Genomic DNA, 16,241 nt, shown 5'->3' on the forward strand with positions numbered 1-16,241 from the left:
GGTGTCTGCAAACCAGTGACACTTGCTCCACTGTACAAACCAATGCAAACAATATACAAACCCACAGGATAAGGAAAACAGGAAAAGTTACACAACTTCAGCTCCAAGCACTAAGAAACTAATGGGTAAGTTAAGTATGGATGAGGGGAAGGGCAGAACCGAGTTCTGACTAGTCATACTCTCCACAGAATCACTTTTTTCTCATCTTAAAATCTTAGTATTGTCCCATAAAACTCAGCCATGATCTATACATAAATTAATGAATAAAAAGCAGAAGAGGAGAGAAAAACATTTCTCCTAAATACAAAGGGCAAACTAAGGACAAATTTCCTGTGATATAGAAAGCATCATCTTTTACATTAACTGAATTTTGTTGTCAAAAATCAGGTGTGTGCAAGTGACAACTGGGAATCTTATTCTATTACTGCCCACCACATTCTACCTTGCTAAATACTCAATTTTATGGAGAATCCAGAACAGATTAGCAGCAGTCATTTTTCACCTACATCAGCTGAATTTCTATCCCCGCATCTTTCCCCCCTTTCACCTAGTCCATCTTCTTGCATCATGGGCTTTCTATACACTAACATCTTTTGTCAGAATATCAACATGCAGTATTCTTTGATTAACACTAGTGTTAGCAGAACCATCAAAGCCAGCAAACTCTTAACCTTCAACATTAAGACTTAGAGCACTTAAAAATTCAGAAGCATGAGGACTGTTTGAACCCTAGATTAATAAAATCAATATACTTGTAAGGCATTGCTGTAAAATAAATGACAATGAGAAAATTCATCAGTTTTACATTTAAAATGAACAGTTATTTTTACAGAGTTCCTTCCTTCATATGAAGAGCCCCATCATGTAACTGGACTCAAACTAAAAATGCATTCTTTATTCTCTTCTGATTTACAATTAAATCCAAATTAATTTCTAATTAATAGCAAACAGCTCATAGTAAAAAAAAAAAAGTGACTTGTAAACTTTTTCACAGAAATTACAAAATGCTTGATGTTGGAAGGCACCTCTGAAGATCATCTAGCCCAACCAACCCCTCTGCTCAAAGCAGGGTCGTCTACAGTATGTTGCCCATGACTGTGTCCAGTCAGGTTTTTACTGTCTCCAAGGATGGAGACTCCACAACTTTCCTGGGCAACCTGTTCCAGTATTCAACCATCCTCTCAGTAAAAATATTGTTAATGACCTGAGCACTCTCCAGAACAACTCTATAACATCAGAAGGATGCATGTGTGTGCCTTCAGTTTCTTTATTCTTTATACAATTATTACACTACCTGTGAACTGAGTTTTCTGTAGAGTTCTGAAAACAAAGCAGCATCTGCTTCCCTTCTTTGTCGCACAACTATTAAAAAAAAAGAAACACAGATTAAAAATTTGAAAGAAGTATAAGAGTTTTCCTGTTTTCATGTTATCTGCATTCCAGCCCTGAAAATTCTTGCATCAGAAGTGATGCAATGTAAGTACCTGTTTTTCTTAGAGCAATCAAAATATACACCTCTTAAATAAGTGCCCTTTTAAAGTCTAGTCTGCCATTCTGTAGGTTTAGGGAATTAAAACATAACTGAAAGCAGATATGTGTTAAAGAATGCTATAAAGCCCTTCACAAAATTAAGTGTAAGTGTTCCTATTTTAGGCAATCAAAGCAAGAAACAAAAGTAGTAATGCCACTTGCTCAAAGTCAAGCAGAATTCCAAGGTCACGCACTTCTATATATTAAGAAAAATAAGTCTCAATCACTGCCAGTTACATAACAGAAGTCTTTGCTCAGAGGAAAAACATCTTCGAGCTTTAAGAGGTCTTCAGAAAAGCCTTGTTACATCAGAAAGATCCAGGTTTTAAAAAAAAAAAAAGAAAGAAAGATAAACCAAAAACATCTGAAGAAACCTTAATAATAAAAAAATGCTGTTAAATGTTAGAATTATTAATTAGCATCAAAAGCCACTGCTAAGTACACTTTGCCAAATAAGTCACTTCCTGCACGGTAACTCCAAAATATGTGTAAATTTAGAAGGATATATCCAGTCACTTGTTACATGAACACTAACATCAGCCTACGAGCTGAAGTTGGGGAGAAGGAAGATGACGGAAGATTGCCCTCTTCAAAACTCCTGGCAACAGGCCCAAAGCATGTAGAAACTCATCATGCAGAAAGCGTATACTGTAGATTCCAGTGTTTTGGACTTGCATCTAGAGACATTCTAATGGGCTTATTTGCCTATTAGCAAGACATGGAAGCTCTGCATTAGGAAAAAATACACATGTATTTTAAAACAGTTAGAACCACTGACTTCGGTTACCCTAATTCAATCTCCGTGACTGAATAGTCAAAGCTCAAATATGAATCTTTAATTTAATTAGCGTAGTTCAAGTAACTGTTTCTGGACATTCTCCTGTAGAGCAGACAATCTGCTAAAAGCAGTATTTGGCTTTTCCAGAAGAATGCATCGCATCCCCATTGGATTCACACAGTGCAACACTTGACTCAGAGCAGCATACAGCACAATGGAATGTAACTGCAACATAACTTACACTGTCACAGTCTAATGTTTTAGTTTTGAGAAGGTGGTTGCAGAAAACTTGTAGAGAAACTGAAGGCAAGAAATATCAGGTAAGTCACATAAACAATTCCACCAGTTCCCAGGATGCTCATTCAGCAAGTTTCACACAGGTGCTCATGAAGTTAATTGCACCAAAGTATAATATTTCTAAAGTGCACATCACAAAAATAGAAGTCTTCTAAAAAGAACTATGAATTCGTAAAGTCTGAGTACTATTAAAGTGAAAGGAGTGCAATATTAATTGTTCTTTTATTTCATGGTGGCTAAGATAGAAAGTCAATGGCAGCAAGGGAAGTCTAAGTTGAGCATTCAGAAAAATCTGAGCTGTGAATACAAATAGCTACTCAGGAATACTAGCTAGGAATTAATGGAATTTCCATGATGATATTTTCAGGGATGAGTATTAATAACAGATAAGATAACTATCTGTGAGGCAGAGTTGTCCCATTTTCAAAGGAATACAGTGATCAAATAACTTCTTGAAGAACTTTCATTACTATTTCTAAGAAAGAAACAAAGATGTGCTTACGTTCTTTCTTGATTTTCTCCGCTACAAGAAATTCATCTCGTTCAACAGTGGGAGCAAAGTTGCTTCCAATAACTCTCACTGCATACTGAAACTGCTGGGCTGCATCAGCTGAAAGAAAAAAGGAAAACCATCTCAGTTAAGCAAGTGTTAAAGCTCTGTTAAAATAAATTTTAAAAAAAAAAGTTAGACATGAGATTACATTGCTATGGCTGAATCCAGTGTAAATGTACCTGGCTTAGATCAGGTAACATTATACTATAATCCTTAGACACACTTCTAATCAGAGGGCAGTAAAGTCCAGTTTACCCATGAGCACATTATCAATGCTTTATGTACTTCAAACACACTCACCTGTATACACTCCACAAAGTAACTGCACTTAAATTTGTGAATAAGCCTTTCCTATTCTGTGCTGACAGAAGAGACACTTAGGCCTACCCAGTTATTAGAGAGCATTAGCATACTTCAGCCGGCTCTGCCCTTCCCCACAGACTGAAATGCTGTGGGACTTGGCACAAAGTCACACAATTTAGTTCACACATAGGAACCACACAGCCATGTTCGCCAGGCACACTCTCCCACCAGGCACCCAAACTGGATTATCCTACCTGTGGATCTTTACTCAGATATCCACAACAGTGGTTTTAGCAGCTTGTGTGTTGGTTTTTGGTTTGGTTTGGTTTTGGTTTTAAAACAGTTTACATGGTTTCACCACTTAGGTTCAAAGCTAGCTCAGAGAGATCGGCATCATCTCCTAATGCATAATGTAAATACTAATGTAGAGGTCACAAGCCAGTGACCTCCCTCCACTGCTCCTTCCTCATGCAATAACTCTATTTTTAATATTGTTGCTGAACAGTATGGGTTTAGTGCAAGTATCTCTGCTTTCTGGGAAGATTAATAGTCTGGTAGCGCTGACTTAGGGCCAGCTTAGTATTAATGCCTCTACAGCATAGTCATGTTCCCATTTGTTGACTTGGAAAAAAAAAAAAAAAAAATCAATCAAACAAAAACCCCACAGACATGTCAAGTGCCCTTACAAAACGTCAGGTAAATTCCTACTCCTTGTAAAGGAATAACTGTAATAACATGAGGGGAAATGTACATAAGAAAGAGCAAGTGTAAATGCGTTGTGTCAGCTACTTGAATCCTCACATTTCCTGACTTCAAGAAAAAAAAAAAATCTAAGCAATTCTGCATATTATGTCTGTTTTGCATATAACAATTATGTGTGCAAGTGCATCAGACTCTCTGTGTTTTATTTAGTCAGTTAAGCAGTCAAACTTTCAGAGAAAATTGTAGAGTAATGCAGCAATGATTCAGCCAAGGAAAAAGCAAGGATGCTGGCTTCGACAAATACATACAAAAGGAACAGAAAAACAGAATAGGGTAAAGGTCCACTAGAAGCAGAAATACTTTAAGCATTGAATCATCCCTTAAATCAACTAATATTTACAACTGAAAAAAAAAATCACTTGGGAGATACGAGTCAATTGTTGATTAAATGCATCAAAATATCCAGAAATTTATGGAAAGGAGAAATTTGAAATCAGAATGTGCTACATTCTTTCTGAATGCCCATTTTTTACTGTCTTGTGATATTAACGCCACCCACTGGTCCTAATCTACTAGAATACAACCGCAGACCAGCAAACATTAACCAGTTCACACCAAGCAGTACTTCACACAATCAGGAAAAAAGCCTGCTCAGACAGAATCATTAATATTTAACAGTATTTGACAATATTGGTCTACAAAAGGAGCAAGGGTATCATTCTACTTCCAGGGAAGAAAGTGCCAATATCCAGAGCACTGGAAGGTCACAAGTCTGCATAACTTAAATGCCTCCCAGAAAGAATAGTTCTACTGTTAGACTAAGCAACCTCTCATTTGCAACAGTGACTTGAAAATACAAATATAAAAGAATTTAATAGTTCATTTATTGATAGCTGAAACTGAACTGATGAACCAGGTGGGAAGAGTTAAGTATGAGGAAGTGTTTCTGAGTAATTCTTAGGTATAATACATGTCATTGCAGAACAACTCAAGATTTCCAAAAGTATTCTGCAAGGCCAGTTAAAGCCAAATACTGGCACCGAGTTATCCCAAACAATAGTAAGAGTTTTATCTTCCATTAATTCCTCAACTGTCTACGTAGCAGCAGTTAAGCAAGAGCTAGGCTTTTCCAGTAATTCTTACATATTTTTGGCATGTTGTTACAGTGAATTAACAGGGGCTACAAATTAAAAATAACATTGCTAAGAGAGTTCCAGGTCAAGCATCTAGGATGAACTAAAGTCAGGAGAAGGATCAAGGGTACTTTATCAGTTATGACATGTGTCTAGATTAAATAATAAACTCCCTCACTGATTATTCACTAAAAAGCAGGAGAGAATGGATCTCCAGTAAACCAGTTCAATACAAGTTATAGAAAAATACAAAAAGAAAGAAGCAATTAAAAAAACATAAATAGATGTCATCTTAAAAAAAAAAACAAATACACACACACACATGGACACAAACACCCCAACCACAACAAAGCCACAAGAACTTCCCCCTATGGCTCCTCCTCACTCATTAGATGCACTACCCTGGTTTTCTAAGGAAAATTATATTCTGAAATTAACTTCTATGTCCATCTGCATCACCCTATCCCTTAGGGATTGCCTTTTTTTTTTTTTTTTAAACCAAATTTGATAGAGGTCTCAGGGATACCAAGTTAAACAGGTTTCATAGAAACTGGGGACTGGTAGAACAAACATCGGAACAACTCTCCCTGGGGGAGAGAGTGCACTGAAAGCTCAATGGTTAAGTACTCCCTCTCATTTGCCTGCACAGAATTGGCAATATCAGGTACTGCCTCCTGCCCCGACCGTAGCCAGCAGCCAGCGAGTAAGAAGAACAGAGACCTGGAGGGTGAGGGAAGAGGCATTTCTGAATAGAGCTACAGGGAATGAAAGTACAAGCTGGCAGTATTGCAGCTGAGCAATGCAGGGCATTTACTGAAGAGAAGATTTGCAACACAAATCCACAGGCAATAAAGACATATTTAACTTTACTGAACGAACTTGTTTACAATATACTGCAAGATCATAAATGTATCACAGTATGTTATCTTTTAAGAGGGTTGAATAACAAAATATGTAGTTGATTTTAAAAAGAAGTAATTCTGCTATGTCTGGACAATTGAGCATTATTCATTCAGCTGCTTCTGCTAACTTTTCAGTACATGCTATGATTTATACTGTGATTATCAGTAAGCTTAATGCTTGGAGAAAAATATAAAAATCAGAGCATTATATTTTACACTGAATGACAATGTACAGTTTTTCCATCTAAGCAATGCTATATTTACTGTGTTTATTCATTTTTTTAAAAATTCTTTGGTTCTGAACAAAATGTTTCATATCAGTGTTTCAAAAAGATTTAAGTGCTCTGTTTCCTCTCTGTTGTTCCCTGTGGTTTTGGAGGTTTAGATTAAATTCAAGTGAACCAAGATCTACACAATGAAAAATCAAGTGGATTTACTGTCTTTAGTCACCTGATGAGATAATTACAAAATCCAGCAAAGATGTGTACAAAGCCTCTAGGGACACTCTGGAATTTCATTTCTCCAGAAGAATTGACTCAGAAAGATGGTTATACATTGCCAAAGTTTGGGTGGGGTTTTCTTGGTTGATGATGTTGGAATGGGGATTTACCTCAAAACAGTAGAAGAAAATCATGGACTTTGCCATTTTTGTGTTTTCCAACCTGCCTCTGACACTACAGCCTTTAGAAGGCTACCTGTGCTTCTAGTTCTGTGGTACAAGGGAATATTGATGGCAAGAATGAGAGACAAAGAAACACACAAAAGTTTCTGGACAGAAACCTCGAAGATTTAAACCTCAATCAAATAAAAAACACAACAGATACATTATTAATAGCAAGTAGCAAGATTTTTTCCTGTAATGGGGAAGTTTTAAGAAAGATGTATAACCTTCTATAATAAACTTCTATTTCAATACCAACCATAGCAAGACTAGTTAAAGCACAGAAACTTAGTATTGTCTTTTCCATACTGCCCTATGAAAGCTCTCTAGTTGAGAGACTACAATTCCATCCAAAAAATTCTGATTATTAAACCTGCTACACTAGTAACAATATGGAACAAAGTTATCCACACTGTACACGTACAGATTTGCACTGGTAATTCAATAGCCTTGAAGCAAGACTGTTTTTATATTATATTTTATTCAGATTTTCATGTTTTATTCATATCAAGTCCAGCTTCTCTTTTACAAACAAAACTCCCTGCTGTGGGAGTTTCTCGAGCAGATTATTTCTTATGAGTCTGTAAAATAGCTTCAGTACCTAAAGTGATTAAACATAACTTAATACGGATATCTGTCAGTAAAATAAAGATTCACATAGTTTATAACTAATGGACACATTTAATTGCTTCCCTCCTCAAAGAACAACCATTATGACAGCAGACAGGCTTAAAATACACAGCTGTCCACGTATGTGTACCTCCTTCTTCATCAAAAAGTGATTACAGCATGACTCTATTATGTAACAGCAAGCTCAACATACATGATGCATGAAATTGATGCAGCTATTTGCAGGGTAAGGGGGGAAACAGCACTGATCATGGCTCGTTTTCTGGAGGTCTGATCAGAGCAGTGAATGCAGGTAGAGACAGCCACTCACCCTCAGACTATATCCCTCAAGTAATACACACATACATACACAATTAATGACACAGGCAAGCTGCCATACAGCTGAGCGAAGAAATAGCACTCGTGAATCACCAAAAAAAAAAATTTTAAAAAATGTCTCCTTAGAGCAGAGCAATCTATCAATAATTCAAAGATCTATACTCTACTCAGCCATTCAAACTTTCCTACAAACAACGCAGTACTAAAACCGAGCTACTTCAAAAGGCAGATAACAGCATTTTAAAGCTGCAGAAAAAACAAGAGTAGCACATGGAAAAAATACAGAAGCAATGCACAGGAAGAATTTGGTTGTAAAGAAAGCAAGGACAAATAGGACAAAACATAAAGTTTAAAGGAAAAGTTCAAGAGACAAAGATACAATTGGCCAATATACTTCCAAGAAGCCAGTATTTCAGAGGGAATGCTGAAATTGAGCAAGTTTTTTGCTAAAAAGAAGCTTCTAACATTACCTATAATTTTAGGAAGTGAACCAAAAGTCACTTTACAGTCTTATATTCTTTCAAAACCATTGGCTTCAGAGATTAGCAAACTCTCTCCACTATCTCTTCCTCCAGTCACCTGTCTGTCATCCTAGACAAAAGTCTTGCTTAAATGCAGATATTCATTACTGTAAAACAATTACACTCTAAACTGCATTCAATGCTCTAAGGGCAGCACTGACTGGCAAACCTTCAAAAACCCCAAAATTCTTTCCTGTAACAAACTGTTTGCTAAACATCTAATGCGCTACTATTGCAAAACTAAGCCTGGAAGAAAAGCTGTAGAACTTGAGAACCTTCTCACATATACCATGAGCAGATACTGTATTTGTCAATATAGTAATGCTGCTGTATTTTCTCTGTCTTAACTATATCAGAAGTTCTACATCAGCATGAATTATTACCTGGGAAAAAAAAGCAATTGCATTAATATGATGTCTTATACTGATAAACTAAAATACTAGTCCAGAATGTCATTAATGTTACTATTTTGGTTTTGAAGAGAATCTGCACACATTGTATGCAAAACTGCTTGTTCCTGTAGAAAACATTGTGTTTGAGAAGTGCAATTTTAGGACTAGAGCAGTTACGAAGCAGTCCTGAAAAAAAATTTAATTTTGCATCAGTCTTCTGCCTTAGTCAATGATCTTAAACTTCTCTGTTGTATGTTCATTTCTTTCAGAGAGAAAAATAATAGTGAAAACAAATTATAAAATGTAAACGTAAAAATATTCTGTTCATGCAAGTTTTTATTTGAAGCATTTTAAGTTTATTCCTAATTAACAGTCTTTCCAGTCTCCACCCTCCTACAAAGGAAAAAAAGAACCCAAACCCACCAAATAAAATCCAAACCACACACACACCCCTGTCTTTCCTTACTTCGAAGTTGTCCACAAACTTTGAAGCACAGCACAGGAAACATAACTATTCTTTAATTCTGTTAATATTCCTGGCTCTTGTTGTATTGTCAGTAAACAGATTTATAGTCCCACTGGACTATCAGCAACGCGGTCAGACAATCTTCTCAGAACTTTCCCTCACTCTTAATTTTTGCCTAACTTGTCAACTTGCATTTGCTTCTGTTATTAGCATAGGTAAAAAAACCTCCACATCCCCTTTTGAATGAACTCTATGCTTTCCCCCCACCGTGAAATTTTAACATCTATTCCAATAGTTTAGAGCTTAAAAATCCCAAAACAAACAGCAATAACAAAACCGCCACTGACATTACATAGATTAAATGAAGGCCATAGTATGGACTTCAGGTAGCAAACTGCTCTCTGAAGACTGAAATACTACTTCCTAGAGCATGCACACCTCCAGAAGTACTTTGGCACACAAAAATCTTTTTAGGATTCAAAACCAAATAGATGTAGCTTGATTATTTACAGCAATACCATTTGATTCCATTGGAGCCACTAAGAGTTCTTACAACTGACAAGCTTGTACAGCAGTCTACAAAGTCTCTAAGATTACCAAGAGGTTTGTGAAAGACAGCTAAGAACAAGAAGCTTTTTGTCAGAAGGATTAAATTCACTGCCCAAAGAGAGGCATGCAACCCTGTATAACTGCCAGAGTCCACAAATAAGGGGAGGGGGGAATCATAGAAATTACTGCACAGGCAGGCAAGCTCTCTGCAAGATCAGGTATTAGTACAAAAGTGAGGGGGATAGCCTGGACAAACACAGAAGGATTGATAATACAAAACTAGACACTAGTTCTTAGACACTGCGAGGACAGGAGGAAGAAAGAGGTCAGCAATGGCTGCAGCCGCAGAGCGCAGGGATCCCCAACTAACCGCAGTGGGTGACTGCAGACACACAGTGCCATGGGAAGCTAGCTTTAAGCCCTTACTTGGGAACTGGCTAAAGCACAGGAGCAGAGAGCTTTCAAACCTTAGTTCCACAAAAAAAAGAGCTGAGGTAGAGATTTTTTTTTTTTTTTAAATTTTCAATAGAGTTCTTCCATGTAACTCAGCAGACCTTGTAATGAATTTCTCAGAGGCAGAGCTGTTTGCAAAAAAACCCCAGTAACTAGGCCTATGCAGCTGCCTGATTTTGGAAAAAAAATAAGCCATCTACTTAGTGGATGGTCCCAAAAAAGGGAGAAGAGAAAGAGGATAGCTCCACCACTGGGAGCCTCTGCAGCCACGTTCCATCATAGCACAAATTCACTTCAACATAAATCTTTAACAAGTGGGGAAGATGGAGGCCGCCTAAGGCCATCACGGGCAGAAACGAAAGAATCCTCAGTGGAGCCTGTTGTCTGCTGGGTTTATGGAGGACTTCAGGCATGGGATTGCAGAATGGAGACACAGATGCAGAATAAGACCGCTCATCCCACATGAGCTGTAAGTGCACTATTATGATACAGACATTATATAAACGGAATCCTTCAGCTCCTTCTGAAGCCATAGCTTCCTCACAAACATAACAAAACACAAGTGCTGAGAAGGAACATAGCCAAGCAGAACAAACATTCTGAAGTACAAACTCAGGGAACATACAGGCAGGAAGAACCATTAGATTGTCAAGTCTCAACTCCTTTCTATTATTTACTCATTACATTTCACCCAATTACATTAGCACCTTGTATTTTACTAGAATACTTACTCCAGGAAGGTTTCAAAAGCTAGGATTTCAAGAAAATCACAGCAGGCTAACTACACAGATGGTTAAAGATGGCTGTTTGTACCTAGCTTCAGTCTCTTGTTACTAATTTTTACTAGGAATTTCTCTAATGAATTTAAAGATCTCTTAAGTATCTGAGCTTTTTCTCCCCTAAACTCTGTAGAAGTAATTGAACATTATAAATTACTTACCAAAGACTAAACTGATAATACTTGTAAAGTTTGCTTCAAAAAAGAGAACACATATACAAAGCAGCCTACCTTCATCATTACACAAGGAGGGGAGAAGCTGCATGTAGACCACTAACCACACAAAAATACCATACTTTGAATTTATCCTGGGCTGAAAGGAAATTAGAGTTACAAGCCTGAAAAACAGTAAGATGCTAAATAACTTGTCTGGTGGTTTTCTTACCACCAAGGGATACATGCATCTACCTCAACACAGAGGATACTGGTACTAACAAAATTCCCTTATTGTCTTTGTTCCTTGGACAGAAACCAGGCGGGGAACAACCACCATACACACCTTTCATGACTGACATGTCTTTCACGGACTTTTATCAGTCTCTATGCACTTTGAATCAATAGCTGAGCTGATGACAAACTAACACAGGTACTACAGTTGAGTGTTTCAAGAGAAATCTTATGTTGGAAGGGTGAGCCTTCAGTGCTAGTCCCTCATAACACAGGAATAAAGAGCAGGGTAAGGATGGGCTTCCTATCTGTCACATGCATAAAAACACACGTAATGGTAAACATGGCAGACAACCCACACTATTATTTTTAAGTTATTACTTCAAGGGAGTCCTCAGATAACCCACACGCAAACAGATGTAACGAGCTATAGGTTGCACACAGCAGCTTAGCACGATTTTGGGCAAAATTTCCCCTTTCATTAGTCACACACAAAAGAGATTTTGTTTACATTGGTAGAATCCCAGTGTACAGGAATAGGTCCAACATTTATTTAAAAAATAACAAAAATCAGAGTTCTCTTGCCTGTTTTCGCACATACTGCTTGCAAATAAGCTTCTTATTCCAGTCAGAAGAGATGGAGATGTATAGAAACTATGGCTTCAAAAAGAAGGCTAGATCCAAAGTTGGTAGAAGTGAGCCACGTCTCCTCAATACTCACACCTTGATTGATAAACACAGAGGTTGCTGTTTCTATTCTCATGCTCTGTTTAAGTTTTATAAGTATCACAGACCTAGATAAGATACTCAGTATCAAGAAACAAGCTTAGATTGAGTTTAGATTGCAGTCCCTTTCAAATCTAAGAAAGAGTCATGAAGGAAACAGGATTAGGCAATATAGAAATAATGTCCTCACGGAGGCCTCCACTATTCCAGTAAAGCAAGACAATCCCTTTTTCAATTTTTTTTTCTTGTTTTTCTTTTCGGAAGTAGAACTAGCACAATAATTTGAGATTTCTGGTAGCAAAAAGTTTGAAGTGCTCTTAAGTAAGAACATATACTAAATGTATTAGAAAAAAGTTTCCAAGGAATGTTAAAAGCAAGAAACAGCCATAAAAGCAGAACTATAATAGCACCTTAGAATTGTAGGCTGATGCCCTTCAATACACAGTTAAACCAGCTGCTAAAAAAAAATGTGTGTGGTTACATAAAAACACAAGTGATATTAAACAGTTTAGAAGCTACTGTTGATTTGGGGGAGATAGGGGAAGAGTAGAAACTTGCCACATCCTGATAACATCTCACATCAGGAATTCCTGTCACAGAATTATTATAAATTAACATTTCTGGAAATGGGAAATTTATGGCCTTGCAGAAGACTTAAACATGCAATGGAGAGGGAAAGGATTTTAGAAAACAAAACAAAACACAGAAGTCAACAGCTGTTGATCATAGAATCATGGAACCATTTAGGTTGGAAAAGACCCTTCAGATCATTGAGTTCAAGCAATCAACAGAATGTTTCTGTGAAGGGGTCTCTACTCAACATTTCAGTGAAGACAAAGAAATTCCAACTTCTTACCAACTCTTCCAAGCTTCTCAGATGAATCACAGAATCACAAAATGGTTTGGGTTGGAAGGGACCTTTAAAGACCATCTAGTCCAAACCCCCTGCCATGGACAGTGATGTCTTCCACTAGACCAGGTTGCTCCAAGCCCCATCCAACCTGACCTTGAACACTGCCAGGGATGGGGCATCCACAGCTTCTCTGGGCAACCTATGCCAGTGTCTCACCAGGCTCATCATAAAAAAAATTCTTCCTTATGTCCAATGTAAACCTACCCTCTTTTAGTTTAAAAACCATCACCCCTTGTCCTGTCACTTCAGGCCTTGGTAAAAAGTCTGTCATTCTTACAAGCCCTCTAAGTACCGAAAGGCCACAGTAAGGTCTCCCTGGAGCCTTCTCTTCTCGAGGCTGAACAACCCCAACTCTCTCAGCCTTTCTTCATAGGAGAGGTGCTCCAGCCCTCTGACCATTTTCATGGCCCTCCTCTGGACCTGCTCAAGCACATCCTTCTTATGTTGGGGGCCCCAGAGCTGAACACTGTATGCCGCGGGGGGGTGGGGGGGTGGTGGTGTCTCATGAAAGCAGACTAGAGGGAGAGAATCACTTCCCTTGACCTGCTGGCCACACTTTTGATGGAGCTCAGGATATGGCTGGCTTTCTGGGCTGTGAGCGCACATTGCCAGCTCATATCCCATTTTTCATCCGCCACTATCCCCAAGTCCTTCTCTGCAGGGCTGCTCTCAATCCATTCACCCCCCAGTTTGACTAATATTGGGGTTGCCCCGACCCAGGTGCAGGACCTTGCACTTGGCCTTGTTGAACTTGATGAGATTCACATGGGCCCACTCCGCAAGCCTGTCAAGGTCCCTCTGGATGGCATCCCATCCCTTTCCTCAAGCATACCAGCTGCACCACTCAGCTTGGTGTCATCTGCAAACCTGCTGAGGACATACTCAATCCCACTGTCTATATCATTAATAAAGATATTGACCAGCATCAGTCCTAATACAGAGCCCCAAGGGACACCACTTGTTACTGATCTCCATTTCACCATTGACTGCAACTCTTTAGATGTGGCCATCCAGCCAGTTCATTATCCATCAAATAGTTCGTATCTTTCCAATGCAGAGACAAGGATGGTGTGTAAAATGATGAGGTGCTGTCTCCAATAGATAGAAACATAAAGTTTGAGAGAGAGAGAGAGAGAGACAATAAGTGGGTTTTCACCTTGTCACTCATTTTCTAGACTTTTAAGATAGCAGTACTTGACATATAGGCCATGTTTTAGTCAGTTTCAACCCAATTCTTTATAAGTCAGTACTCAAAATTATTAGTTACTGTCATGGAAATACCTAAAGGTAACTGGGAGTGACTTGCCAGAAGGAGTGGCATGGAAGGAGAAAAGAACACATGAAAGACTTCATAGCCACTACTAATAAGGAAGAAAGCCATCTCTCATACAAGAAAACAGGTACAACAAAAGCTACGGCACAAATTTGTCTAGTGAGCGATGCTTATAAAGACGGCAACTTAAAAAAAGGAGACTTCGCAGATGCACCTCTTCCTTTCCACCCTCCAACTGCTTACTAAAAACAGTCTTTGCCTTGATTGCAACAGATAGAAACTTACACAAACAGGCAAGAGATTCATTCCCTTGCTGGAGGATCACAGCAGCGTCAAGCTGTAGAGGACCTAGCGGATGTCAACGGCTTGAGCACACACCGGAGGAAGGCGGAGAGATTCCTGAACGTGCAGACGAGCCACTTTTTGCCCCAAACACCCCGGCAGCGCTGCCCCATCCCCGCCAAGAGCCGCCAGCGAAGGCAGAAGGGCACCAATGCAAACACACACCCCCCCCCCCCCCGCCTCAGGGCTCCCCGTCAGCCCGCACCTCCGGCTCACCGGGACCGCTGCCGTGCCCGGCCGGCAGCCGAACCCCCCGGAGGACCAGGGCGGATCAACCGGGCCGCCAAACCCCCCCGGTACACCCCTCACCCCGCCGGGGCAGCCCCCCTCACCGGCCTCGTTTGCCCCCCCCGCCGCTCACGGGCTCCAACGGCAGCCGGTGGGGGGGGGGGGGGGGGGGGGGGGGGGAGGGTGGTGGAACGGCTGAGGAAAACCTTTACCTTCGCTTTTGCCCAGGATGCGGCAGCAGAGGTTCTGCAGCAAAACGTTGGGGGATTTTTGGTCCGGAGTCGCCATCGCCGCCCAGGAGGTGGGGAAGGGAAAGCGGGCGGTAGAGCCAGCAGCACGGCGGGATAACAGCGGAAAGAGGGAGGAGGATGAGGAGAAGCTTCCCCCACGCTGAGCAGCGCAAAGACCCGGCGACACCCCCCGCCGGCGCCGCCCGCCCGCCGCCTCAAGGCGCCATTTTAACAGAACCCGCCGAAAGCCGCAGCGGCGGCAGCCCGCTACCCACAATGCCCCTGGGCGGGCGCGGGGCGGGGGGGGGGGGGGGCGATCGGAGCGCGCCTTGACGGACACCCTCCGCCGCGCAACCGCCGCCCCCCACAGACGTTCCGGGGCAGACACCGACCCCCCTTCCTCCTCCTCCTCCTCCTCCTCCTCCTCCTCCTTCTCCTCCTCCTCCTCCTCCTCCTCCTCCTCCTCCTCCTCCCCGCTCTTCCCCGACCCCAGCCCCGCCGTTCAGCCTGGCACAGCCCGGGGAGAGGGCTCGCAGGGCTCCGTTTTGGGGGTCCGGGGCGGGGGGGGGTGGGTTCTGAGGCAACGCGGCTGTGAGCAGGCCTGCGATCTGTGCTAGCCCTGGCCAAAAATGTCCCTCGAATTCCCCCAAAAATGGGAAATAGAAAATTCCCATTCTGCAACAGCTTTGCATTGTTGGGAAACGTCCTCTCACCCGTCCCTCAAAAACCCCGGGGAGATCGGGCTTACTCGTTCCTCTGCCGAGAAGAACAAGCCGGGCGCGGGCCGTGGGGCGGCTGCGCTTGCTGTAATTCACTGCCGTGGGTAACTTTTCCACACAAAATAGTGAACGAATCAACGCGGATCTGGAAAAACACATCGAGATCCTCGGCCCACATCTCCCCTGTGCCCCTCGGCCCGCGGCCGGCCGGGCAGAGCGGGTGGCCGGGCTGCGGTGCTCTGGGTGACCCGCTGCCCAGGCTTGTCAGCCCCTAACACGGACACTGACGTTCCAAGATGTCTTGTCTTCCATTTCTTTTATTCAGTAAATTCATGCTGGGTCCGGCATCTGATCCCCCTGCTGTGGGCAGGGACACCTTCCACTAGACCAGGTTGCTCCAAGCCCCATCCAACCTGGCCTTGAACACTGCCAGGGATGGGGCATCCACAACCTCTCT

General features: G+C 41.1%; 1 protein-coding gene across 4 annotated transcripts in view; it reads right to left on the minus strand.

Moving 5' to 3' along the window:
• Positions 1-15,348, minus strand: part of TUBGCP3 (tubulin gamma complex associated protein 3) — a 64,180-nt gene extending 48,832 nt beyond the window's left edge. For 3 of the 4 annotated variants that reach the window (XM_029999041.2, XM_029999040.2, XM_029999042.2), the window contains exons 1-3: positions 15,048-15,348; positions 3,108-3,215; positions 1,295-1,362 (exon numbers count right to left, since the gene is read on the minus strand). In XM_029999041.2, coding sequence (XP_029854901.1) covers positions 1,295-1,362; positions 3,108-3,215; positions 15,048-15,123 — 252 coding nt within the window. In that variant the 5' untranslated portion in view covers positions 15,124-15,348. Of the gene's footprint in view, positions 1-1,294; positions 1,363-3,107; positions 3,216-3,715; positions 4,091-15,047 lie in introns of those variants that run through there. The other variant, XM_041119507.1, reaches the window with a different exon arrangement.
• Between the last annotated feature and the right edge of the window lie 893 nt (positions 15,349-16,241).

Source organism: Aquila chrysaetos, chromosome 23 (genome assembly GCF_900496995.4).
Source record: "Aquila chrysaetos chrysaetos chromosome 23, bAquChr1.4, whole genome shotgun sequence".
Lineage (NCBI taxonomy): Eukaryota > Metazoa > Chordata > Aves > Accipitriformes > Accipitridae > Aquila > Aquila chrysaetos.